The sequence below is a fragment of the Hippoglossus stenolepis genome, chromosome 16 (assembly GCF_022539355.2).
Source record: "Hippoglossus stenolepis isolate QCI-W04-F060 chromosome 16, HSTE1.2, whole genome shotgun sequence".
Lineage (NCBI taxonomy): Eukaryota > Metazoa > Chordata > Actinopteri > Pleuronectiformes > Pleuronectidae > Hippoglossus > Hippoglossus stenolepis.
In genome coordinates this window covers 12,196,045-12,223,830 of record NC_061498.1, presented here as the reverse complement: position 1 = coordinate 12,223,830, position 27,786 = coordinate 12,196,045, and the positions used below count along the sequence as shown (strand labels likewise).

Here is a 27,786-nt window from a genome sequence, read left to right as displayed (position 1 = left end):
GTTTCACAGCTTACCAATGACCTCCAAAGGTTTTCCATGCAGTGGAACAACATGCACGGCCTCCCAAAGAGTAGGACATCAAGGCAAACTGCCAGAAACTATAAGCACCTTTTAAGAGCATTCAGGATTCCTCCAAATACCAAGGAAGAACTCAGATGTCAAGTACAGACCTCCAAAAACTTTCAAGTACTTTCAAGGAAGAAAAAGACATCAGGAAAGAGAGAAAGTGCAGAACAAAAAAAAACGTTTTCATACTTACACTCTAATAGTTGTTCTTATGGTAGGAGTTATTATTATTTATGATTTAAAGGAGGAACTTCCTCAGAACAGTAAAATATTTTCTAAACTCATATGCAGCACAGAATGCTAAAAATTCCATATTGTGTTTTCAATCATATTGTCACCAGTGCTGTGACCGTTGAGTTTGTAGTTCATCTGGACAGAAACTGTACAGAGGTGTTGTTAACTGAAAAAGTTTCCAGCTCTGATTGGCTGAGCCTCTTCCAAGTGGTTGTGAAAAACCTGATCGTAAACCCAAAGTGCTTCGTTCTGGTGAATTACATAAACATTGCAGGCTCTAATGTGGATCATCCCACCACCACAGGAAATTGGTTTGCTGATGGTATAGAGCCCGGAGGACATCTGGATTGAATATAGATCTGTTAGAGCAGGTCTGTGAAAATGTAGGGGATTCAGTGGTGAGTTGTTGTTTTTTTTAAGTTGCATTTTGTCACATTTACTGAAGGCGACAGTCAGTCAGTTAACTACTCAGTGAACTCACTGTTACCTCCTATATCAAACAGTTAAACTGCAGTCCTCACAAAGCAGGTGTTCTCTATTAAAGGCAGGAATAAAAAGTGTACTGGAAAATCTAAATATTTCCATAACTAGGAACACATGTACAGTACACATTTATTTATATTTATTTATATATATATATATATGAATGTTTGTGTATATATATTCATAAATGAACTCTTTAATCTTAAAATAAGACAAGAAGTATGAACTAACCAGTAACGAAAATGTGTGCACAGGGAGTCTGTAGTGATCATCATGTTTTCATCTGTTTGTTTGTGACGTTTACACAAAAACAAGTAGGCGGATTTCCACGAACCTTGGTGGAAGGATGTGGTGTGTGTCAGGGAAGAAGCCATTCAATTTTGGTGTGATCCTTTGATCCAGGATGTTTTTCTCTTTCTTTAACAAAGCAAGATATAGGGTGTTATTCAACATGTATCTTGATGAAAGAAAAAAAAAAATCTGGCATGCTTAGGGAACTAATATTTTGGAGTGTGTGAAATTTGAGCAGACCGAAAATAGGACAGTAGAAATCAAAGAGAAAATGAATCCCTTAAGAGATAAAAACTTACCAGTATAAAATCACACCTGAGGAACACAGGCCGAAGCCATAATGGGACTAGTTTTAAAGTGTCACAGCGATTGAACTGAGCATTTAGACGACTGGGTGTTGACAGTGCCTAATCCTCAGCTCTGTAGCAGCACAAACAAAAGCTGACCCAAGGCGTAGGAAGAGAATTTTAATAGAATGCAGTAAAAAAAGACAGTGTAAAATAAATACAAAAATGTTCATCTAATTGGTTAAAAAAACAATTTCCAGCCTCATAAAAATGACAAAAGCACAGATATTTTAGTCGTTACAGTGTTAATGTGCGGCAGCTTGTAGTACTACAATAGTGCAATATAATAGATACAGTAGTTGGAAACGGCTACAATGAATATAAATCTTCCACAGAGAGGGAGTGCTTTCAGACAGAAATTCAAACACAGTCTCTTAACTACAGACAAAAGAAATAAGCAGAAATCAGAACAGAGCCCGACCAATTTATTGATAAAACTCAGCTGAGCCTTTCACAGACATATCGGTATTTGCGTCTACGTTTGCCGATATGAAAACTATTATTTCACAGAATAAACAATGCAGAAGAGATGTGTACTTATGTTTATATTATGAGTAAAATAATTTGTATTTTCTTAATTCAAGTCCTATATATTTGGTTGTAATTGCATTTTCTTTTTATTTATAGTTACTTATAATAAAGTTTATGGTTATAATATCAAGCCTTGTTTACATTTCTTTGCCATAAGGTTTTGATAACGACGTCTTTGGAGTCATTGCCCTTTTTTGATATAAACCAATATATCTGTATTAAAATTTGTTTACACCCCAGTATCGCTATCTGCAACACCCCCCTAAAATCCGGATCGGTCGGGCTCTGTATGAGACTGTACAGAAGTGTGACAGTGAGGAGATGACCTGGCTGAGGGCAGTGCTTCTGTGATAAACATCTGATGTGACGACAGTGCATTACAAGAGAACTTCACAGTTTAACTTAAAAAACACATTTAAAACATCGCTCAATGCTTTTCCCCCTAAACACTAATGCATTCCTCTTTAACTGCTGCTGTATTATGTCCCCCTGGTCTCAGGGAAACCGAGACCTGAGCGTGGACATAATGATCCCACCTCCTCTCTATAATGAATTCTTATTACGAGAGATGGGAAGATAAATGTGACAACTTGAGGAAGAAGGAATGTCAGTTATTTGGTCTGTTGATAACATAAGAAAACTCCCTGCGACTATTTAATAAGTCTGGCAGTGAGGACTACCAGACATAGTTTAGTAAAAAAAAAATCTCTTACAAATTGCAATAAGGCCACGACAAAAACAGACGCAAAAGAAAAAGACGAAAAGAAATGGATGCACTTATAAACAAACCTGGAAAAGATTTGGTTGCAGAATGTGTTTGGCAGCTCTAGTGCTGTAAAAGCTCAATTTAAACGAGAGATGACTTTGGGTCGACAGCGAGGAGACTTGGTTTGTAAAGCCGACATTTCAGCGCCTTGCTCCAAATGACCATGTTTACAGTGTAGATAACCTCCCTGCATAAACAGCCGGGGTCTTCTCCTACAGAGGTGTGAGAGTGGTGGTAATGGGGGAGATGGGAAAGAGGTGAGAAGTGTGTGTGTGCGCGTCTCTCTTGTGGGGGGATTATGGCGAGACTGGTTAGCCAGGGGGGGTGGTGTGTGTGGGCAAAATAACGGGAAGAAGATGGCGACCATGACAGTTGGTGTGCAGTGCAGTGGGGGGAGGGGGAAACAGACGGGAAGATATACTAATTTGTAAAGCTTGTTATTCTGTGTTGTTTTCCAGTGTTTCTCAGCCTCCACAGCCGACTCACCGGAGACTGGACCTACAGTAGGAGTTCCTGAAGGAGACAGAAGCAAGACGAAAGATGAACCTTGAGTGTTTTGGTTTATTTTCCCCGAAACGTCCATCTCAAAATCTGATATGTCTAATAGCATGATGATCTATGAATAATTTTACTTTAAAATGTACTGCTGACCCAGGGAGTCAAGGAGTTACAGTGAATAATGTCCCACTATGAGCCAACAGGAGTATCTTCTTTGAAAGAGTGAGGTCAAACCCCTTCATCATCATTTTAGACGGTGTTGAATTTCAGCAGCTCAAAAAGCAACTGAACTTTTCTCAAAATCATATTTTTGATTCTATAAGAAGATCAAACTACTTGTTTTTCTTGGTATTAAATCGAGGCTGTGGCAGGTGCTGTTGACTGTAGCTGTTTTTGATTATGAACCAGTCCAGAGACACACAGACACAAACTGAGCTGATGCCAAAGGCAGATAAAAACAAAAACAGATGATGAATGTTTCCATCGTCAAAGAGGATGAAATACTTTAATACATGTACCAACTTTCTTTCAAAAATGTATGTAAAAAAAGAGAGAAAGGCGATAGTTATTAATGATACGTCAGTGTCGTGCAAATCTATTCACCGGTGACAAACACAGATTGTATGAATCTATGACCTGGAGTGAAATAAAGTTTGGTTTTATGTTTCTTTTGTGTTGGTTTGATGGTCTTTGAGAAGCGGCATGAGCTCATTTTGTGTGTCTCTGTGCGTAGGCGTGCGTGTGTGTGTCTGGTGTCTCCAGTTACCGTTGTGTTTGCGTAGACTGAGCTGGCAGGGTTCTATATAGCTGGGGGATCTTGCGGTTGATGAGAGGACCCAGAGCTTCTTTCAGTTTATTGTAGTTCCTCTCCAGCTCTCTGTGGTACTCCTTCTGATCTGGACCAATCAGAGCCTTGTTCCTCCTGAGGGCATCCTCACACCTGCAATAGAAAGAGCGAAGAAGTCACCGCAAGTGGGGATTTGTTTTTATTAGTAACAAAGCAGTCACGTCTGGGCCGCGGAGTGTGTCATCACCTCTTAGTAAAGTCTTTAAAGCAGAGGCGCAGTTTGTTGTGATGTCGAAACAGCTTTGGGTCATTAGGAATGTCAGAGAGAAAGACCTGCGCCACCTCGAGGGGGCCCTGTGAAGGAGAGAGCCTGTTACATATCTGCTAAGGAATGTCAGTCACGACTCAAAACACTGAGCCTGAGTTTAACCCCATTCAAATGGGATTAATATACCAGGAGGAGGATGTGAGGGAAGGCAGCATGGGTGTGCTCCCTATGTTTATTTAGATTTTTTTTAATTTCAGTATATGAACAGACACCTGGTTGACAGTGGTGCCCACGCTGCCCTGCAGGACCATCTGCAGCATCTTGGAGTCCGCGGGGTCTTGGTTTGTGGCGAAAGCGAGCTCCTGAGTCTTTTTCTGCATGTCCTCGATGGCCACCTCCATGGGGACGAGAATGATCTGGAGAAGAAAACATGACAGAATGAGAGAAAGCCGCACACCCCACAGTCGTGTGGCATCTGACCAAGAATCCCTCGTGAACAGATACCCACCTCCTCCTTGTGGATAACGTTGATGCGTGTCTTGATGTAAGGGAAGGCATGAGACGTGGTCAGGATGGTTTTGCGTTTGTACTGCTCATGCAGGTCGCCATGGGCTCGGCCGTCCAGAGTGAAGGGCGTACAGTACATGAAGGTACGCAGGTTGTAGTTCTTGTCAAAGTAGGTGATTCTTTCCTTCAGCTCGTATGTGTCGAAGTACGGCTCGACGTAGGTGATCTGGAGGTAGGCCTTAAACAAATATAAACACATCAGCACAGTTATACCCTTTGCAAAACCTTTGCCATTATATTATGAGTGACAGGTATATGTAAAAAGTCACCTTGTTGGGATCCAGTTTGGTTTTGTCCACTGGGCTGGAGTCCTTGATAATTTCAACCAGCTCATCCCCATACCTCTCTGAGTAGAACTCCTGAGCACCAAACACATTCATCTTTTAGACATTTGTTTTTCAGTAATCACTAATCAAACCTTTTTATTTTTATTTTTTTTTGCATCAAGATGAGTTAACGTGCCTCAAGTCTGTGGGAGATCTCGGCTAATTTGGTGATCGATGGTTCCTTGTAAACAAACTCTTGCTCATCCAGGTCTCCAAAACGACAGCCATAGAAGCCAACCCGGAAGTAGGTGCCAAACATTCTCTGAACACTGAAGGAGAGATGAAAAGACGAGATAATGAAAGAGTGCAGACGCTGAGTGAAGCAAAATCACAAAGATGTAGATACACAACTTAAGTGTTGACTGGAGAACAGGAGAAAGAAAATAGAAAGCCTTTAATGTATTTGAGCTGAAAATCTTTTCATATATTCTTCCTGTTGAGGTTGTGGACTCAAGACTTTTCGAACATATTTTAAACCTCATTGCATGATTTTCACAGATGGAAATGTTAATATTACTGGTTTAGTAACAGAAGAACTTTTGTAGAAAGAAGGGAAAATATAAATTCAAGCTGGTTGTGGCAAAGGGAATGGAAAATGTTTTGTTATAGTGGCTCAACTCAACTATATCAAAGAAAGTTGAAAGAAAGTTGTGTGTCACTCACCAGTAACATTTGATTCACAAGCAGTGGGGAAGAAAGAAAAAACATTGTAAATGCAAAATATGATTATTTTTACAGTGAATATACTCAGTGTGACCGATGAGCTTGTTACCTCCCATCCTGAACTCTGGAAAAGTCGAGAAAAGAGGCATAAAAGAAAGAAATTAGGAAAAAGTTATGTTTGACAGCCCAGTTAATTGCAGCGGATTGTAAGATCGTGCTTTTAACTCACTTGGTTGTAGACTTTGTTGAAGGCGTCCTGCAGTTTCCCGTGGACGGTTGCCAGCTTTTTGAATTCCCTGTTGGCTTCATGGATGGGCAGCAGAATCTTGTACACTTCATTTATGGCCTCGTACATGGCTGCCTGGGGTGACAGCACAATGGAAGGCCAGTTCTACACATACCACTCGATCGCATAACACTCCCTCAGCCATGCTAGTGCTGTGTAACCCTGTGCTGTGTGAACATGCAGCCTGTCACCATGTGGTTGGAGAATATGAGTCGTACCATGTTAAAAGATGCAGATGCTTGCTCCAGGAGGCCCACCAGGCCAGACTCGCTGAAGTACTTCCCAGCACAAATCCCCTCCTCCTCCGGAGACAGGACATCATCCGATACTGCCGACTCCTCCAGGACGTTGGATGAAATGTTCTGAGAGGGAAACGGAGAAATAATAATAAACATAAGAATCCTCTTTCAACAATCAGTCTTGATTAAATCTTGGAACACCCCATGTAATTCTGCCAGAATGCTGCCCATAAGTGTTGTTTATAGTCAAATGAGTCACCAAATTAAACAGCATGCACCGACCTGAAATGTGACACAACCAATTGGCAGGTATCGGCAATCCTCCAGCATGTTGAGGTATTCTGCCACCAGAGCGGCGCTGTGGACGAGACAGTGGGCAGCCTCGGCGTGGTTCCCTCTCTCAGAGTGTTTTCCTGCCATGTTCTGGAGCCACGTGAGACGTAGGTCAGGAGAGTTCTGGTAGCCCTTAGCAATCCTGAAGTTAAATATGAGAGAAGAATTTAGGTTTGAGTCATGTAACTTTATTCTTTATATGCCTGTGTCACTGATGGGCGTCTCTGTACCTGTACATCAAGTCAATGAGCATCTCTGGATCCTGTTGATGCTCTTTCATCTTCACAGTGTCGGTAAGAATCATGTGCAGGTTGAACACCAGATCCTGGACCTGCAGTTTCAAGAGTGCAACACAGGACATGAGTGATCAGCACCACATCCGGATGATGCACAGACAGTGTGGTGGCTGCTGCCTACCTGCTCTGGGAAGGGCGTGTCACGGAGCTCCAGGTCCTCTTCAGCGTATGTGAGGATCGTCTTGAGTGACCGACGCAGATGCTCCTCATTGAAGTTCTGGGACGTTCCCACCAGTGACGACAGAGACATGGTGACCTGCATCTTTACTCGTGCAAAGTTCTGGAGCAAAGGACAGAAATAGGAGAGTTTTTTTCTCACAACATCATGGAGAGCCATTCTGTAAACCTCCTGTGTGTGTTCTGTAGATTCCTTATTGTTGTAAGAACGTCAAAATTCTGAACAATGTCTAAACTCACGTTTCCAATCTCAAAGTTCTGCCTCATGAGCAGGTAAAGCGAGGCGGAGGCGTGACTTCTGACAGAACCGACACTACTGCTGCAGTGACGAAGGAGACGCAGGCACAGGTCTGCACAAAGCTCAGTGTCTTCTTCAAACAGCATCTCTGGGAACTACACACAAAAAAAACACACTGTCACTTTTTTGTTTTCTTTGCAAAATGATAAAATTCGATGTGTCAAGTTGAATTAATATAAGATTAAAATGGATCATAAAAATGAATGGCGACACTTGGCACACTAATAGAAACTGTACTTGCCTTGAAAACCAGAGCTCTCTGTGTAGTGAAGCAGTGCTGCAGGAAGAGGGCACTCTGGTTACCTGCCATGCTGTGAAGAAGCACTCGGAGCACCCCGCCTAAAACACTTTCCTTCAGCTCTGACGCCACCACAGTCTGAACAGAGGACAGAGTGAAAGATCATAATACAGCAGGGGAATTCTACACAAAAGGTGAGTCAAAGGATGATGTATCTTTCGACTTTTTCTCATACTGTTTACCTTCACTATAATCTCCAGTGTGTCCAATACAATCAGAGAAGCCTCCGTAGCTAAGTTTCCATCCACCACAGACTCCTGCTCCATCTCAGCTTTAGTCCTGTAATAGATAATTGTTTTACAATCATCACTCTTAATGAACACTCAAACGAAGTCACAGTGTTGTACATATAAAAATGTGTCCATACATTTTAAACTAATGTTTTTTATCATTAGTTTATTGCAATGCTTTCATAAATAAAAACAAAATATCCACAAAATGTCCAATTAATATTATAATATACATTTGTGTTTTTAAACAACCAGTGACAGTCATAAAATAAAAAGAAGAGGGGTAAATTAATGTTCACCCATATACAAATAATGGATAAAAAACTAAGTAAAAACATAAATATACAATGTGTGAGTATTTGTATTTGTGTTTGTTTACCTAAGAACCCCTTTCCCTTTGTTGATTCTTTTGTTAATCTAAGTTAATGTAATTACCACAATTAATTAATAATGAAGTAAAATTGTCTTCCACTTAAACCTTTTATTATCTGTCTTTCCTGTAAAGTTGCCTTCCATTTCTTAACTGATGGACTTGAGGTTTTTAACTAGTTACTTTTTATTTGCTTTAGGACTGAGATTCTGAGTATCCTTTATAACTAATAACTAATGTTAATTACATACTTATCAACTCGGTCTGTATTTTGTCTCCAGTGAGTGACATTCTTCCTCCACCTAACGTTTTCTTGGCTGCCGTAGGGACTCCTATCTGGAAGCGTAAACAGATGACAATTTCCATGAACACAGACAAGTCAACACCACAAACACAGACAGCTACTGACACACACACACACACATTCATTACTGTGCTCCAATGCGGCATACCTCTGCAGCGGCGGACCATCTCCTGACGAGCTCCAATGGTGCCCAGTATGGCCTCCTCCAGTCGGGCTTTCATGTCCTGAGACTTCTTAAACGTTAGACTGTTGATCCTCTCCAGAGTCTTCTTCCCCTACAGAGATCAACGGTTTGGGAAAACTAAATCAATTGTCAAAACAATGAAAATCTCCAGTAAACGGTAAAAGGGTGGTTATGAAACAGTAGTGATTCAGTCCTGATAACCTGATACTACAGTAAACTTTCATGATAGAAGTAGTGATTTATCTGTACTGTTGCTCTAGCAGGTCCAAATTAAACATCCAAACACGGTTTTTTGACGCCTACTGTGTTTATCAGTGATGATAGTGGTGGCAGTGCCTGGTTTTTGTACCTTGTATTCAAAGCAGGAGATACAGAGATGCAGCAGATCCAACAGGCGGTTGATTTGTAACACAGACAGATCAGACACCCAGCTTTCCAGGAGAGCTGCATCTGCATTCTTCAGCACCCACAGGAAACACACCAGCAGAGTCCTGCTACAGTCGGCTGACAGAGAGCTTGGCTGACGCCCAGCCTGATGAAGACAAAGATACAAACTCAGTGCCAGTCTTTAAATCTGATTAATGACTGTTACAAAGAAAATGGACAGGGGGCCACCTACAGGCTAAGAGGAGCAGTTGTATTTCAGAAAAGAAGAAAACATGGTAAGAAAGCAAACACTCTTGAAATGGGCTTTCGTGTGGAGTTGCAGAAAGGCAAGAGAGATCGTCTGTCAAACTGAAGCAGCAGCCTCCCACATAGAGGCCGATCTGCAACCTGTCAGCGTGTAGGGCCCGGGGGATATAGCCTGACCCCTGCCGCTATCACTCACCACTGTGGGCAGCGCAAATGCGTTGGCTTTGGCATGCGGCAAAGGGGAGCCGGCAATCGCCATGGCAACAGACTGACTGATAGTGTTGCTACTGTCTGGGTCAGCATCGTCGGCGTGGGCTGAGGCATGGCGGACCCGAGCAGGCGAGGAGTCTACAAGGAAATAATGAAAAGCCCTCTCAGGTGCAATAATACTGGAAATAAAACACAGAGATCTTGAGGAGGTGGATGATAACAATATTAGTAGACTGCGTATTTTTTCTGCTGACCTGAGAAGTCGTGGAGATGATGCAACGTCTCCATGACGATGGGGATGAGGGGCAGGTAGAGCTGAGCTACATGGGCTCTGACCTGAGGGTCACTGTGGCGAGGGTCTGCATCATGGCTGCAGAGCAGGGAGTGAACGGCACTAATGGCCTTTTTATGAAGGAAGAAAACCCTGTGGGTAAAAACAGAGAGTGTATCAGTGTGTTTTAGACTGTGCACTTGTACTTTATGCTATAATGTATTAATGGTTTAATGTCAGAGGATCCCTGAGGGGAAATGAAGTGAAAGTCTTTATATACAGTTAATAACAACCCACCCTTCTCCATCAGGATCAAGAATGAGAGAGAGCTCAGTTAGCACCAAACCAGACAGGAAGTGCTGCTGGCGAAAAGGGACGGAGAGCTCAAACATGGTGGCCACACCTTGGTCTTGCACCACGCTGGAAAATGCTGAACTCTGCAGACAGTGAACAGAGCAATGGAAGAATAAGAGGGCAGTAACAGCAGATTGAATTCAAATCAGTTAAATTACATTTGTGTGCTTTACCTGATGATCTTTCCCAAAATAACCAAAAGAAACAGCAGAAAAATAAGCAAAAGAATTGCAGAAAATAAAGAGATATTATTTTGCTTAACAGTCGTGATGAATCTGAGTTTTCCAGTTACCTGAGATGTGGTGGAGGAAGTTGAGGGGGAGGGGGAGGCTGGAGGGCTGAGAGTGGAGCACGGCAGGTTGAGGATGACGTAGTGTTCGTGGCTACAGACGATACGAGTGAAGTCCATCCTCAGTGCATTCAGAGAGCTCGGGTTCTGTGACGTGTGGAGCTTGTTGGCAATCTGCATAGCAGACAGGTTTGTTTGAGAATGTAAAAATCTGTTTTAAAACACATGAGGCAGCACTGGGATTTATTTCAAAGTGTTTGATATTGGAGGAAAAACAGGGAGAGGAGCATCAGGCACCTGTTTGTAGTAGGACCGGATGAGGTTGAACACAAAGCCCCGGTCCATGAGAGACAGCAGGTCATTCAGGAAGAAGGCCAGATTGCTGTTTAACCTCTCCACAAGCTCCACATCCTGAGAGAGAGGATGAGGTATTCATGTGAGAGAAACAATGACATTGTACATTCATTTACTTAAAACACTGATTCTAATTCAGATCAAGCACGGAGTAAACGACAAGGCAAGTTTCTATTTAACAGAAACTGACATCTTTTATTGTCCAATACAAAATAAATGGACTGTCAGCTTTATGGGCTCAGTACCTTGTGGTATCGGTTGGCAATGTCTGCGCTGATGGCACACACAAGTGCAGCGATGTCGTCCACAAAGCGGTCTGGGAAACGCTGGCGCCTAGGAATGTCCAGTTTCGAGGTCAGGAATAAGTGGTGGGCCATGCTCTTTGTCTGCAGGAGGGGACAAATAAGAACATTTTGCTTTTACTGCTTTAATAATGGTACAAGTTTTGTGATTTTCAGTATTTTACTCAAAAGTCTTTAGATTTAGACCGTCTTAGAGTGTTTTTTAGCATACTGACCATGAGCTGAAAGAAAAACCAGGCCTGCTGCAGCGCTGCTTCCCTCACTGCGCTGGCGCTGACCACCCACTGTAACGCCAGCTCCTCATGAAGAAGCTACACAGGAACCAACACCGACCAAATTTTAGATTGTATGATGAAACAATTTCAGTATCTGTATGAGCTATTGAGATTAAAATTGTTTTTGTTGTCACAGGGAGAAAGCTGAAAACTGTAACTAAGGTTTGTAAATTAATTGTGCAGTTCTATGATAGTTTTTTAAGGCCGAAGATACAAACAGAATCAGAGTAATATAAACATTGATAGTAAAATAAACTTAACACATTATCCAGACAACAAATATTCAATGTCAGAGTCTCAAGGAATTGTTTAACTACTCACAGAGAGACACAGTTTTGAATGTTGATTTGTTTTAATGATGTTGAAAATGGATGAATGTTAGGACATCAAAACGTGTTTGTTTATAATGGTGACTGCCGGTTTTACCTTCTTGGTAATCTGCCTTGTCGGAACTGAAAACAAGGCCACGCTGTCCAGAAAGGCAGACATGCGATTGCAGGTGCGGTCGTTTGCCTGACATGGAGTGATGGTGAGGTGAACACACAGAGATGAGGACAAAGTGACGTGAAAATGGATGAATGGAAATGGACGGGTGGCCAGAGAACTCTCTATGAACCCTGATGAGCGCAAGGCTGGTAAGAAATCTACCCGAGCCCAAGGCAGAGATGGTGTCATTCAACAAAACAGATATGGTCTGTTTAGCAGCGGTGAGAAGATGCATTGCAAAGGACAGACCATGTGTCATAGTGGATGAAAAGTTAGGTATGGCTCAGAGTGACAGGCAGAAAGAAACACAAACATAGATTGAGGTGTGAGTTGATGAGAGATGGTTCAGGATAGAGGTGAAGGGGGAGGCGATGAAGGTGAGGATGAGGAGGAGGAGAAGGGATTTGGCACCTGCTTGAGCTCACAGCTGGAGTTGGGGTTCCGGCGTAGCACAGATCTGGAGCCCCCAGGGGCATAAGAAGAGTTTACCCAGGAGTGGGAGCGGTCAATGCCCTGCCATAAGCCAACGGAGACACACACAAAACACACACCCCACACACACAAGCACACATAGAGCGGCAAGAGGCGAGGGCACAGTGAGAAAAGGGAAGACAAATACCACAAAGAAGATTATGTGAGGGAGGAATTTTGGAGGAAACAAAAACAAGGAATGTGAAAAGTGAAGCTAAAACAGGAGAGGGGAGAACAAAGGAAGGGCTGGGAGCACTGCGTGAATCACAAGGGACAGTGGCATACAGCATAAATGCATCTTTGACCTAAGCAACATCATTAACCGTTGGCACAGTTCTTATTCAACCTCAGAATATAAAATCTGCTGTGAGGAGATGAAACAAGGGGAGGGCAGCAGTTTCGTTACAACAAAACGATAGACTGATATGACAAATTCCCATTCCCCACACAAACAATATTGGTATTCTTAACTTTTAAACCCAGCATCTAAAATTTTGATGTGCAAATTCAACAATTAAACACTGTTCATTAACACAATTAATTGGTGCAGATTTTTAAAAAAACATTTGAAACTTTAGAATATTGCTGAATTTAACCTTGAACAGCTCTAAAAGTCTTTTTCAGATCTTGTAAACACACTAATTACAGTAACAGTTCAATCCTCAAGTCTCATCAATAAATTCCAGAAATTTCTAGAGACAACTCACTTTGCTCCCAATGATCCTTTGCACCTCTTCGTCGGGTGAAGCTGGTGTGGTGGCCAGGTCAGGGTTGGAGTTGCTGATACTCTTGGAGCGCGACAAATGCAGACTACTCGGACGAGCTGTTGCTCTTGATAAGGTGGCATACTGCATGGGCATCTCATACGACTGGGTGCCTGCTACTCATGGAGATGTAAAGAAGAAATGTTAGTAAATCAAAAAGACTGTGAGTGGTCCAATGATAACTCCTCTTTCTGTTTCTTTAGTGCATGTAGTTTAATCCGATAAACGACCTGTTGGGGGCAGTGTAGGTTCAGCAGAGGGCAGGCGGAAGCAGTAGTGGATGTAGGACGCCAGCAGGTTGTTGCGGCCGTGCTGATCCTGGTTACCCTCCAAGTTCTTGTGCATCTGGTTGACCAACAACGCCATAGCTTCGAAAGCAGCACGGCCCAGGTTCACTGGAGATTAAACATGACAGTAGCATGAGGCGGAAAATAAAACAACAATTATCAGATAATTTAATCCAATGATCACAATTAGATTTCAACCTTGTTCCAATTGTGCTTCAAATTTCCAGAAGCAGAAATTATGTAAATCTGTTCTCTTTCAAAACTCACTTACCAATTTGGCCTGCGATGACCGGCGGGTAGACGATGAGCTGAATGAGCTTGTTGAGCAGCTGATGCAAAAACCTGACACAGGTGTCCAGCAGAGTCCCTTTGAGTGCAGCCATACAGGCCTTCAGCTCGCCCTCCATGTTCGCCTCGGTTATGATGACGTCCTTCAGGCGGAAGGGGAAGGAGTACTCCTCCAGGACATACACCAGAGTGAAGAACTTGTCCAGGTGTGGATCCTACAGGGACAACCACAATGAACTCAGTGAATTTCAATCTGGCAACACTGGTTTTTAAACTCCAGAAGACTTTAAATAAAGGATGTAATGTCTCTATGAGTTTCTGAATATAATGTGAGAAGAAATTACATCCAGGCACTGCTCAGAGTAAATGTAAACCTACAGACCTTCAGTACACTTGTGAATAGTGGAAAAAAAGGTTTGTATATGGATTCATATAATCTATAAATAAAGTAAAAACAGACAATAGATACAGAAATATTTTTGTTATTATGTCAGTATCTCTAATGTCTGTTATATGAATTAAAGTTGTGTTTTCTATCCACAGAAAGAATTACAGGAGTTAACAATATGAAAACAATAAATGCTGCTGTTGATTATTATAATCGTCAGACCTCTCCCAGTAACACTAACCACATTTTAATGGTGCTCAGTATAAAAAAAATACATATTTGTGTACCTGAGTGTGAACCGAGGAAGCCGCTGTCACCTCGACATTGAACACTCCTTTGTGATTATCAACCCACTTCATGCCCGGGAGCTGAACCTGCCATAGAGTAACATCCAATTCATTTAACACTCAGTCACAGTCACATCACGAGGAGAAGATGACGGCAGGCAAACAGATATTCTCACTGTCAGACACTCACGTCAGGGGTGAGCACAGAGTAGCTAGGTGGGGGCTTTTCTACCGAGACAGGCAGACTGAAGGAGCCTGTGCGCAGTCGGCCATGCTGCATCAGAGGGATCCACTGCGGGCAGAAAGAGACACGCAAACTCTTACCGATGGCAACACAACAGAGAGAGCGTTCAAACAAGTGAGTGAGTGGGTGGATGGATGTGTTAAATGTGGGCCAGCTGTAGGAGCGCGCTCACAGTGTAGCCCACGGGGGTCTCCAGAGGAGTGTTCTGTTTGGGCTGGCAGCTGATGTGGTAGAAGGTGAACAGTAGATGATGGTTGTCTGTCAGATTGGCGGGAATCTTCATCTTCATCTCCTCGTAGAACTCGGGGGACCTTCAGGGCGAAGAGTTAAACACAGCGTTAACAGAAGACAAGGAAAGGAGAAAAAGTTGGAAGGACCAGCAGAGGGCCAACGGGTGACTGAGTGATTACTTGTTATGGTAGATGATGGGCGTGTACGCCTCTTTCAGGTACTCGGAACAGCTCGATTTTCCAAAGATGACCTGGTCAAAATGACATGGGTATAAACATCGTTGTTCCACGACATACAGAAGGCAATCTTTTGACATGAGAACATTACTGCGGTCTGGTCAATCATTTAAGGAATTTCACCGTCAATATGTTTTCAGCACTTCACGGAGCGTTAGTGTCACTTTGCAAATAGACCACACTTTGTACTGTTATTATCGGACTGAAGATCCAAAGACAATTTAGCCATTAAAGTTTGTAATTAATTCTTAACTTAATAGGTATAATACACTGTGCATCAACAATTACTGATTTAATAAACAAAAATAAATCAGAGTAACGACAAAAGATTTACTGTATTTCACCAAATGTAACGAGACTTTTCTTGCCAGCTCTGTTGCTGGTATAATATGCTGCATTGAAGAAGTTCACTAATCATATAGTATTTCACTGCCTCGAGCTGTTCTTTGTGACTGGAAATTCTCTTTCTGGAGAACATTGCAGTTTTGTCACATGGATTATCACAGACTGTGACTCACCGGTAGAGCTTGGCTGGGGTCTTCTCCTGCCATGAACTGTACCTTCACAGCAATGTTTCTCACCGAGCCCTGGCGGCTGCTGAAGTTCAGAGTTTGTGGGTAAACGTAGAGCAGATTCCTGAAAGGCGAAATTATGCAAGACACAGGTTAAGGTCTCAGTCACAGACCTTTCAGTGCCGTGTTCCCGTCATTCATTTAGAAACAGCTTCATGTCAGCAGCTTCCTTTGCTAGTCTTTGTTTTTTTTTTTACCATGGCTGTCTCTAATGCAATAAATGAAATGAGAAAAGAATTATGGGGACAGAGTTGAATGAAACTGCAAAGTGAATTAAAGGAACAATGTTCAATGGTTAATGTTTCGACCTTTGGTTTCAGCATGAACTGCTGTTTCACACCCTATTATGCATCAATTGATCCTTTATATCTACAATGATGCAATATTGCTTTTATAAATTTTATAATTTGGAAAGAAAATTAATTGATTTTGTGTTGCACATGGGAACCATGTGGCCCTGTACTGAATTTTGTAGATAAGTCACTTAAACTCCTTTCCAAGTCAAACAGTGGAGGTAACTTTTGTTCATATTTTGAAATAGCTGATTTTACCCACTTGTCAAGAGGCTGTGACTCACCACATCAAACACGTGTATTTCAAATAACATTAACTGCACATATTGCAATATGGCTCATTAGGAAACATGTATTCTCTGTATCAAAGTCAGGAATGTGCCATCCATTGTTATGTGCATCACAAGTGTTTGTTACCTAAATGACTAAATGGTATCTCAGGGGTTAAACTAGAAGGCAAGGTCACTGAGACTAAGGCCACAGGCGGGACCCGATATTGAACCACAGCTGAGCTAATGTTTCACCATGGTGTTGCATGTACACATCCAATATAAGGCACAGTGACAAGCAAACAAATTCATCATCCAGGGGCTCCTCTGATGATGATAAGCGCTGCACAGCTGTGACAGACAAATTCGTATTTTACAGCTTTCCTGCATCGTTTGTGAGATTTTAAATCAAAATTCCTTCGGCTGAATTGTTGGAAAAGCGAACAAATAACTGAGTGAAACAGATCACAAGACTTCAATCAGTTTGTAAACTACAAGAATGGTCAAGATGATCTGGGCTCTGTGCTTGCTTTGTGTGGCTGGGGGTTTGAGAGAAGCCCATGCAGGTCCACTCCCGAAGACCAGCAAGGTGGAAGACGAGGCTGCACCGCTGGAAGAAGTCAATGTGCTGATGTTTGGTGTCATACAGTTCAGCGAATCCCTAAATTACATTTATGAAACAACTGCTGCAAAGATTGGGAAAATCAGCAAGACGCTAAAGAGCCACGAGGGGACTCTGCAAATGCTGGGGAAGCAGACTGAGCAGGCGGCCGAGGTGGAGAAAGAGATGAAAGACGTGATACAGTTGCTACAGGTAAAAAAAACCCACAGAAATATGTAAACAATTGATTTCCTGTGTGCTGTTACTATCAGAGAGATAACGAGAGAGTTCCAGTCACAATGCAGATAAAAAGTCACAACATGCAGAAGCAGAGGGACAGAGAGGCAGAATATCAAGTATCTAACCTCCCTGTCCGATTAAATGACTGTGTTTATCTGCGTCTACAGCTGAACAGATATGACATAAAGCAGTTCTTTGAGGACAACAATGCCTTTAACATGTCTACACAAACCTCTGAGTGACAATTATGTGCTTAGACCCAGCACTCTTCTTTTGTAAGACCTATGTGCATCACCTGGTTCTTTAATTTATTTTTCTGATGTATATGGATAAATCTAACTCTTTTATCTGAGATAAGAGACTGCGAGTGTCATTAGAAAGCTGCATGTTACACTGTGGGGCAGGCAGCTGCCAGCTGCACTGGAATCATTGGTGGGGGAAGAGGATAATCTGGGCAGATGCTCTTTTGACAGGCCCAGATGGCCAAGCAACAAGATCAGACCGTGATGACTAAAGACTGGCTGGCCAGCATGGAGCAGGAAGAGGTGGAGCTCAAGACAAAAGTGAGGATGTTGGAGATGTATCTCAACAACTTCGCACCCAACAGCATCAAAGAGCTGCAGGTAACAGAAATCTGAACTTCAAGGTCCGTCACTGTGGCTGTCAAACCAGCCCGCGCACATAGGTTACTGCAAAAGGCACTACAGAACTTCACATATCTGGATACCAGTTGCTGATTTATTGGCATACACTAAATGGGTTACTTTATTTTCTTCCTGTCTTTTAGGAGAGAGCAGAGGAGCACTCCTACGTCTTGAAATGTTTACATCATTTGACCCAGTTCCACAAAGAGAATATTGAGACCCAGAACGAGCAGCTCTCCAAACTACAGAGGATGGTGAGGCGCTTGTTTGAAAACGTTTGATGTTTGGGACTTTTTAAGTTTACGTTTAATTTAAATCGACAATTTTATCCTCCTCCTTCCAGAGTGAAGCGATGACATAGTTTTAAGATTCACCACTGAGGGATTCCTCCTCTAAGCAGCTCTGAATGAGACGAGTCCACATAGATCTCAACTGTGGAACATCACTGCACTCCCTCCCGAACCTGCTATGTATACTACAGATCTAATGTATGACCAGAAAATATTTGTATGTTTTGATTATATTGTACAGCTGTCATCTATACTCCCCTGGCACTTATAACTACTACAGTCTATTGCAGCAGTCCTGCAATAAAATCTACCTTCATAACAGTTAATATAACAAGATAGTAGTCAGTTTATGTTGACGTTTTAACAAGGTGTTGATTCAACTTCTTGTAGTAATGTTTTAAGCTGCAGTTTGTGTTTAAATGTTTCCATCATTTAACACACCCCCATTTATAGCATTATAGAGGATATGCTCAATAACACCAACAAGTACATTCTCCAAAATGATCATAAAGCTAAATCCAGACCTCTCTTAATTTATTTCAGTAAAAACTGAACATCATAACATTATTGAAGGTAGAATTTACTGCAGGACTGCTCATTAGTTTTAGCTACATGTTCGTCAGCTGAGAATATTTCTTATGTAATATTTGTGTGTCTTTTGTTTATCTTAACCTTGATGCCTTTGATAAATGTATTTAATGAAAATGCCATTCAAATTAAGTTGTTAAATTATTAGATCATTTATGCCTGACAGTATTGTGGTTCTTTTTTGTAAAACTCAAAAATAAAAGCTTGTTTTAGCATTTTTAGATTTTATACATTTTATAAAACAATGAATAAAGTTCTGTTTCAATTAAGAATTCAGAGCCTGCTACCCTCATTCCATAGAACTACTGTCTAAAACAAACACAGTGAGCCATGCACGCAGTGACAGGGTGCATGCATGTTTGTTCAATAGGTCAACTTGCAATGTGTGCGTGTGTTTGTGTGTGTGTGTGTGTGTGTCTGTGCCTTTGATAGGAGAGCGCTCACCTGTAGGTGGTGTGTGGAGTGTAAACATAGCGAGCAGGGAACTCTTGCACCTCTTTGGTTGGCCGTACACGCAGGTCAGGGTAAGGTTTGACATGAAGCAACTCTGGTGACAGGCAGTAATGAGGGAGGTCCGGAGCTGGAGAGATGTCGATCTTCAGCTGGGCTGAGGGACCAGATCAGTCATGAGCACACAACAAGAAACCAACACGATATATTTAAAAAACGTCCACGAACATTTGTGCTGAAATTACTTTCATTTTTTAGAGACACAGTTAAGTCGCGCTTACCTGTGACAGGTCTCAGTCTCCGCAGAACAGAGGACGGTCTGCGCATATCTGCCAGGAACTTGTACAGGTCCTCATCACTTAGTCTGTCTCCCTCCTTCATGCACACAAGTAGAAGAGCAGAGATTTTAGTTGGATAATAAAAATATCATTAGAGAATAGTTATAACCACTGTCTCTAATAAATACGCAATATAATGACAGACAGTAAGAAAACTTATTTTTGGGGAAACTGATCACGATCTACATGTGATCTTATCACACTAAAAGATCAACTGAAACACTATATATTTCAAATTGCCATAAACTAGATAGAAAGATGATTGATGGATGGATGGATGGACAGATACTTTATTTATCCCAAGGGAAATTAAGGGGGAAAGAGACACATGCCCCATGTGAGGTAGACAGAGCCTGACCTGTTTGAAGAAGTTGGTGACAGTAAGCGTAGCTGGTCGGAAAGTAGCAAAGTTACACATGTCTTCCGCAATGCTCATCCGCTCAAACCCCTTCTTCTTTCTCTCATTCCATGTTCCATGACTTTTTCGCTCTGATAGGAAGACAAATCATACAATATTATAGAGGCATGTGAATGAATCTTAATTATTGGGGTAATTTAGAAACAGAAAAAATACATTAATAATCAAAAAAAGAAACTATTGTTATTTTGCAAAAGAATGAAGTCTATCATCTCTACTGCAAATGGACCAACAACCTGCCCACCGAGCGTGTATGTGGGCTCTCGTGTGTATGTGCGTGTGTGAGACTGCATGTGTAAGTAAGCAGTACCAGAGTCAGAGTCTGGGTCGGACCGATCCAGACCCCCAACACTGCTGACGATGTTGAGAAGGTGAATGGCTGTCCAGGCAAAAGGCATGCGAAAATGGCCGAGACGACTGCAGGACTGCTCTGCCTGCAGACGCAGCTTATCCAGCTTCTCCTTGTGCTGAAGTGGGACAAGAGTCAACAAGATATGATGAAAACTAAATAAACAACACATACAGATTAGGCTTAAAATATCTGCAATAGCAAAAAAAGAGGGGCAAAAAGGGGACTGTAAATATTGCAAGATACCAGACTGTATTGAGAAATACTTGTGACTAGACAGTAAAAAGGTCCCATGTGCACACTGTGTCTGACCATTGCATCAGTTTTAAAAACATTTTGGCACCATTACCTTGAGGGAATCAGATTCTTTCATGACCATGTAGGGTTCACAGCATTCTCCGATGTCCCCTTGTTGAAGGACTTTCTCCAGCTGAAATACAGTACATGCAAGTGATTGAAGTGTATTATATTAATTATCAGTAGCACATTAAATGATGAATAAAAGGGAGAGTAAATGTCTGCATAGCCAACATTGTCAAAATTCTTTGTGCAACACATGGGTTTCTCAGTACCTTGATGACCAGGAAGATATCAGCAGAAGGATATGTGATGGAGAAAATGGCAGAACGGGCTAGCGTGGATATGGCTATGTGAGGTGTGTGGGGTTTAAGCATCCCCTTCATCTGATCCGAGTTCAGGTCAAAGTAGAAATTCTCAGAGATCTGTCGGAGGGAAGATTGAGATAAGCGGGAAGCAACAGAGGGAGGGGAAGGAAAGATGATAATGGAAATGCACGTTAAAGGATTATAATTCAGTTATGACTCAGTGGTCTAAACCGCAAGACCACTTAGACCTTTTTCAGAAGAGGCAAATTCAATTAGCTAAGCATGAGCTCAGCATTACGTAAGTAGTTTTACAGGGTGAAAGCTTTTGGAAGAATTATCATTGTACCAAATAAAATAAAAAAAATCAGATTTCTTGTTATTAAAAATACCTTTTTCTTTTCCTTGACATCATAGAGGGCAAGTGTTCCGAATATTGGCTCAATTTCTATTTCAAACCTGAAGAAAAAACAAAATTTACAGTGGTTGTCAAATAAGTTAAGCGTTGATGAAACTTCTAACAATGAACCAGACCATGAAGAAATATGGTAAATGTCAGTTATATTCCAAATGTTCCTCACTTCAGAGACAGACACTTGACCATGATCCTCTGGCCACAATGTTCCTTGGGCACTTCAGGAACAGAGCATCTCTCTACTGCTTCATCCTGCGACACACACACACAACAAAGCCATGTACAACACCCACACACAAAATCACACACGGATAACATTTACACAGATGTCATGGCAACGTGGCAGTAGAGAAAGCAGCGTTGTGTAAATAGATATAAAGAAGGATGGAGTGAACAGAGGAGGAAAAAAAAGCAAACAGTTCCCAAGAGAGGTTTGCGTTTCCACACATTAAGAACATTCACTACATGGGAAATTCAAAGATGTTACTGATGTAGTGGAAGCAAACACAGACTGAATCGAGGAACATATCCACCGGTTTTCTGCTGGTTACAAAAGTGCAGCGGTGATCTCTTAGATTAAGTTGCATTCAATCTATGCAGCTAGAACTATAAATACATTTTGTGTTGATGACATTTGGCTTTTCCATAGGTTATGTTTATTAACAGGTTAAACCAAGGCCATCATTGCTGCAAACATAAAACACAATCGTTTCTATTCATTTCAAGCAAAAAAATGTTGCATCACTGCTTGTTTACCAAAAGATATCCTTATAACATCTATTAAGATTAATACATTGAGGTTAAGACAATTACCTGTCTCACCGAACATCTGACCTTTCTGTGTTATATAACATAATATGCCAAATTTAATAACCTTTCTTTTTTTTTGTCTGCAATGCTTCCATGCAATAACTGGAAAAAGCTTAAAGGGATAGTTCACCCAAATATGAAAATCACTCAATCTACTCACCACTATTCCGATGGAGTGTTTGAGTCAACTTTTGGAGTTTCAGCAGCATTGCAGCCAAATCCAATAAAAATTGAAGGAAATTGTGTTCCACTTCTTCAAACGTGTTCTCTTCAGCGAGAACTCGTAACAAGGAGGATAACAGCGGACATTTAGGCTTAAAACGTGGTGTAAATGACGCCGTTTCGAGTTGAATCTGAATCTCGGGGCTTACGGACACTTGGATGAGTGGCATTTAAAAAAATATATTTTTACGTTTGAAGAAGTGGTCACCATTTACTTCAATTGTATTGGATTTGGCTGCATCGCCGTTTACCCCTGAAACTCAACAAGCTGTGTAGCTCAATTCAAACTAATTATTAAGAATAATGAAGAGTGCTAATTTATATGTCACAGGTCTATTACTTAAATATAGTCTGTTTCGCAACAGAGCACAATAAGGATGTGTTACTACGAACCTCATCGGGGGGAGGGTAGAGGCCCAGCAGGTCACTGTGGCGCCCCTGCAGGCGTGCCTCCGTGTTGCGGTGGTCCATGTCCTCAGCAGCTGTACGTTCCAGCACAGATGGCAGGAGAGCGTCTGGGGAAGAGTTCTTCAGGTCAAAGATGCTGGAGGCCCAGCTGCCCCGAGGGGTCTCATCAAGGCTAACTGACCGCCGCTTTGCGTCATCCTGAAACACATAAGTGTGAGACAGTCGGGTGAGATCATTATTTTTTTCCCCCCCCTCCACACGGAGATGGGTTTGAAAGATGAGGAGAATAATACATTACAGATCCCATTACCTTATTACCATAACATATTTAATATGATTCATATGGAGAATGTGCAATGGATAATGGACAAGGTAGATCCATTAATCCATTACTCATTCTCCATATGACCAACTCGCTGTGCAGAATGTACTAGAGAAGTCGCAATGCCTCTCCCATCATAATGAGACATGCTTCATTGGTTGGCTAATATGTCCATCTCTCTTTCCATGTATTAAATAATGGGAGTTTCAAAGACGTGAACTACCTTTAAGCTTTTACTCCTGGAAACACTGTATATAAAGTAGATCAGTAAAATTTGTTTAAAGAAACTTAAAATGACTGAATAGCCATAACAAGTTCTTGAAATACCACCGTCAGATACCTGGTCATCCTGGCGCTCAGTCGAGGCAGCATCGTCCAGCTCAAAGGTCTGTTTGACCAGCCCTCGCTGCCTCTCCCTCTGTCGCTCAGAGTTATGAGGTGTGTATGTGGTGCTGTAGCGCTGATACCTACAAGCAAAAAGTAAAAGAATTGTCCCAGCAATAATGTAACTGTCAATCACGTGAGGAACGAGCAAGGGAAAAGTGGTGCATGTTATTTAATAAAAAGATTTTTAAAAAACTGGGTTAATTCAGCTGACACCGCTTACTTTCTTTGAATGACGAGCCAGTCATCTGTGTAGACTGCCAAGGCATCTCTCACTCTGGGATCCAGGGAGCTACACAGAAAAACACATTAATTATTGAGCAAAACATGCTTTTAATATTTATGTTCATTCAGTGTCACAGAAAGGGAGGCTTTGTTCCTATCTGTAGAGATGTTTGTCCTCCATTACACTACTATTAATCCTCTGTGTGTATGTGTGGTAGTATAAAGAGCATAGAGGAATGTGTGTGTGTTACAGTCTGAGGGCTTGTGTTGGCCATCAGCAGCTGGACTTACTCCTCCTCCTCGGGCAGTGGGGGCTCCAGTGTAGTGCAGTCTTTGTCCAGCTGGAGGAGCTCCATGTCATCCTGTGGGAACTCCATTAGCTGTCTGAGGGGGCCAGGCTCCACCCCAGGAGCATGGCTGCTCACATATTCCTCAAAGTCCACAGGCTCAGCCACCTCTGTCAGGGGCAACTGTCAACCAACACAAAAATATTATGAACCAAAAACTATGACACGGCCATAATGACAGATCAGCAGGAAAGGAGATAGCACGTCATTAGGAGAGACTGATGTGTGATATAAAACAAAAAATGTATAAACATAGAACAAAAAGGTTTTCACAATATTCATCTTCGTATTTTGCATCCTTGTGAAGATGGACATGCAGCTCAGAACATCTTCGGTTTGTGTTTATATTTTTAATTATGGACATTTCACACTAAACTCAAGGTGTCACAATATCTTTCGTGCTCTATGTCTAAAACTACACGTTCAACAGATACAAAAGTGAAATCTAATTTTGCGTTTGAACGGTGTGTTAAGTTGATCACATTTCATTTTCAGGTTTCAGTTCTGCAAACTCTGTTACAGCTAAATCAGAATCAGTCACAAAAACAACTGTGTGTGTGCAGGTCACATACTGTACACAAAGCTACAAATGCATTTACATAAATTATAGTTTAACAAATGACCTCCTCAATGGTAACCTAAAAGCTATTTTTGTTGCCTCCTTTACCCTTTTAAAGCACTTCAAGGCTAACATGAGTAAACAGTCTATTCCACAGCCGGAGACTGGTTTCTCAGGAGTCTGAAGAGTAATTGTACATTTCTGCTGGACTAATTGGTTGTTTGTCATTGTAGCAGACATTTTCCAAAACACAGCCTCTTATATAGCTATGTTTTATTCTATTTTGGATGAGCATTCATGCAGAAACCTAACCTGGCTCTAAAACAACACAGGTAAGCATGAGCAGGTATATCATGTTTCAAAACCACCTCCCTTCATGTCTGCTAAATTAAAACTACACTCAACTGCAGTACTTGTATCTAAACTTCAAACTCACTATAAAAGGTACACCCATCAACTTCTGACCTCACTAATTGGAGCTTCAAACCTGCTGGCTCAAATTTCTGGCAGGTTAAATACAGGGTGACTCACAGGGTGGTGCGCGCCGCCTCGTTTTTTGGACAGCTGAGGAGAGCCATAGTCTCTGGACACTTGTTTTCTGACCTCTGCAGCAACCGTCCTGAGCAAGAGAAAGATATAAAAAGGTTTGTTAGATCCTCAAAAAGGGAACAACAACAGAAAGTCGGCCCAAGACATCACAATTCTCTGAGAACTAGTTGCAAAACTCATATCAAGATGGAGGATGTTTAAGATTCATAAAATATAAAATATCTTATTTGATGCGAGGATGCATGATTCTGATATCATGCCAGTGTTTTCATAGTGCATTTAAGTACCAGTCCCGGAACTAAAATCACTGCCAAAAAACGCAAACGGCAAATTGAATGATTATGATACAAGTGAAATTTGCATAAACAGGTTTCTCTCTGACACTCATTTACTTTTCTCAGATTCAGAGTTAAAGCATTACTGCAGAAACGCCAAGCTCGTCTGCATAGGCATGGCTCAACCTCTACAAAACCCTCCTCCTCCTACCACGCAGTGTTCAGCTTCTGGTGTTGGTAGCGATGCTAAAGGCCAGCAGCTGTTGTCAATGGGGACTTGAACAGATCTCACAGAGAGGTAGCGAGCTGGCTCCATGGAGCAGGCACAGAGCCAGAGCTATGTCCATGGCCTTTATGGACTAACGGCAAATTGGAGGCTTAAAGACAGACAATGCAGTAAGAAGAAAAAAAACACAATCCCCACACAGGGAGAGCGAGCAGCTGCTCCTCTTGTACCACAAAATGTCAGTTTCGCTCATATACACAGCTGCAAAGGCTTAAGCATTTCCCAAACCATGGTTCTCATGATAACATAGCTATGGTGCATGCTTTCATTCTGTCAATACGCAAGGACTGTAATGCAGAGACCTCTGCTCTGTAATCTCATCTCCAACATACAGCTATACTTTTTATACTCCTGATGATGGCACGGCCTTCTTTGAAATTAGACAATTTCTGCCTGTTTAAACTATGAGCTGAGACTATATATTAACCTAAGATCTTTCTGCAGATCACTATACCTCGATCTAAAACAGGAAAAAGGAAAGCTACCGACTGCAGACGAAACAGCCAGAACACCCCTTCCCACCCTTTCCTGCATCCGGCACTAAACAATGGTCTGGATCCCACTTAGGAGAGGAAAGGCAGGACTTAGGGAATGCAGTGAAGGACTGTTTCATGAAGCTAATAGCTCTACAGAAAATATAACTTAAGACACAATCCATCACAGGGATGGTGATGAGTCCGGAGTTTATAATAACTATAACGTAGGCATGTTTCAAGCAAAGTTTTCACTGTGGTGACAAAAATCTCCACTAGTAGGTCAATGATAAGAATCTGTTTGTTTTCCCCTCACAGGTTTCTGGAGTTGCAAGGCTAAGCTGGTTCCTGTGAAATCAAAATAACAGTAGAAATAAGTGTGACTTGGACAAAAGAAAGGTTAGGATGATGATCTATTGCAGAAAACAGGGTGGGGATCTGGCTGCAAACACTTCCAAACACACAACAGCACAACCGTGTCGTTGGAGAGTGTCATTCCAAGATCCAGCTTGGGTTGACAGCCACGACATGCCTTGAGGATTTCACCTGGAATGTGATCAAAAAATGTATTTCTCATCATATGACACACCACTCCTCAAGTCCATGCAGTGCCACACTTTGTTTCTGGAGAGGCAGAACCAGTTGACGACATGTGGGAACAGGTTAGCACGTTAATGCTGCAAGGCGTTCACACGGGAACAAAACATACTGGTGTCACCTCAGAGCCATTTAGAGGTTTTCCCCCGTTTGGTATTATTAGGCTCTTAAAGCCCCCAAAACGACACATCTCGGTCACCAGATTAGCCCTAAGCCTCGCAGTGTTATCTCTAAGTAGCTCACTGATGACAATGCTCTTAACGATGCTACACACGGGCTAATAAACTCTTCGGGAGGTGTTAGAGAATGGCGAGAAACTGCTTCTGCAAACTTTTATTTCCCGGTATAACTGTGTTTTATATGCACTGGTTTGTGGTTAGAGATGCGTTAGCAGTCCTAGCTTACTTGCTATATACGTGTATATATAGATATACACGGAGCGTCCGGCAGGTCACTCACACACACAAACACACACAAAACTGCAGCCCATAAGCAGAAACTTCAGCTCCAGGCTCACCGGTTGATTTTATGAGCGAACGCCCTCCTCTCGCTGGCTGTAGATGTCATGTCTCGTCCCCATGTAGAGAAAGCCCTGGAAGTCAAAGTGAAAGCGGTCTCTCTCTCTCTCTCTCGCTCCTGCGCAGCGGCTCTGTCCCGTCTCCAGTGTGTAGACGCGGACACAGCTTCCTTCTCCACGCCGGCACCGCGCACGGATCCCTGCTTGTTCCTCCCAGCGGCTGGGAGCCGAACTGCACCCGTCAGCGTGAAGTCGGCACTGCGACGCATCCGGCGAAACGTCAAAATAAAAACCCAATCGTAACCTCTCTGCTAAATCAAACCGAACGACACAACACGCGTTTTATATATTATGATCCTCAGCGACATTTTAGAGATGCACATCAACTTTACAACAAGTGTAATGATGCTTTTTTGGGGCTTTATTTCACCTCAAGGAACAATAGCGTCACTTCCGGTCTTGCTTCTGTCACCGCTGGTTTGACAAAGAGACCGTTTCCACCATCTGCTCCTGCAGAAATCTCACCTAACC

At 42.1% G+C, this 27,786-nt stretch overlaps 2 protein-coding genes across 6 annotated transcripts; one reads left to right on the top strand and one right to left on the bottom strand.

The window, feature by feature from the left end:
- Nucleotides 1–1,527: 1,527 nt before the first annotated feature.
- Nucleotides 1,528–27,451, bottom strand: LOC118123145 (dedicator of cytokinesis protein 7). Of its 4 annotated transcripts, XM_035180312.2 has the most exons (50): nucleotides 27,256–27,445; nucleotides 25,090–25,177; nucleotides 23,944–24,122; nucleotides 23,651–23,719; nucleotides 23,384–23,510; nucleotides 22,707–22,919; nucleotides 21,448–21,533; nucleotides 21,259–21,325; nucleotides 20,837–20,986; nucleotides 20,614–20,694; nucleotides 20,226–20,382; nucleotides 19,856–19,986; nucleotides 19,441–19,534; nucleotides 19,154–19,316; nucleotides 15,731–15,848; nucleotides 15,156–15,226; nucleotides 14,918–15,056; nucleotides 14,692–14,793; nucleotides 14,502–14,588; nucleotides 13,810–14,041; nucleotides 13,482–13,646; nucleotides 13,195–13,367; nucleotides 12,428–12,529; nucleotides 11,957–12,043; nucleotides 11,471–11,566; nucleotides 11,199–11,339; nucleotides 10,897–11,010; nucleotides 10,603–10,773; nucleotides 10,254–10,393; nucleotides 9,940–10,109; nucleotides 9,672–9,823; nucleotides 9,192–9,374; nucleotides 8,807–8,933; nucleotides 8,606–8,690; nucleotides 7,937–8,033; nucleotides 7,698–7,832; nucleotides 7,399–7,551; nucleotides 7,103–7,261; nucleotides 6,916–7,016; nucleotides 6,635–6,827; nucleotides 6,332–6,475; nucleotides 6,057–6,188; nucleotides 5,937–5,951; nucleotides 5,301–5,426; nucleotides 5,108–5,197; nucleotides 4,780–5,016; nucleotides 4,544–4,687; nucleotides 4,251–4,357; nucleotides 3,983–4,156; nucleotides 1,528–3,231 (listed from the first exon to the last, which is right to left on the bottom strand). In XM_035180312.2, exons 1-50 carry the CDS (start codon nucleotides 27,303–27,305, stop codon nucleotides 3,201–3,203), a joined length of 6,348 nt encoding a protein of 2,115 aa, XP_035036203.1. In that variant the 5' UTR covers nucleotides 27,306–27,445; the 3' UTR covers nucleotides 1,528–3,200. The 4 variants fall into 4 exon arrangements, 3 of the variants coding, with proteins under 3 accessions (XP_035036203.1, XP_035036205.1, XP_035036204.1); XM_035180314.2 differs by lacking the exon at nucleotides 11,957–12,043 and having other exon boundaries at nucleotides 27,256–27,444; XM_035180313.2 differs by lacking the exon at nucleotides 12,428–12,529 and having other exon boundaries at nucleotides 27,256–27,444.
- On the top strand, nucleotides 16,652–18,981 carry angptl8 (angiopoietin like 8). 2 transcript variants are annotated; one of them, XM_035180316.1, is made up of 4 exons: nucleotides 16,652–17,160; nucleotides 17,661–17,810; nucleotides 17,975–18,085; nucleotides 18,175–18,981. In XM_035180316.1, exons 1-4 carry the CDS (start codon nucleotides 16,846–16,848, stop codon nucleotides 18,190–18,192), a joined length of 594 nt encoding a protein of 197 aa, XP_035036207.1. In that variant the 5' UTR covers nucleotides 16,652–16,845; the 3' UTR covers nucleotides 18,193–18,981. The 2 variants fall into 2 exon arrangements, with proteins under 2 accessions (XP_035036207.1, XP_035036206.1); XM_035180315.1 differs by having other exon boundaries at nucleotides 17,975–18,981.
- Nucleotides 27,452–27,786: the final 335 nt, after the last annotated feature.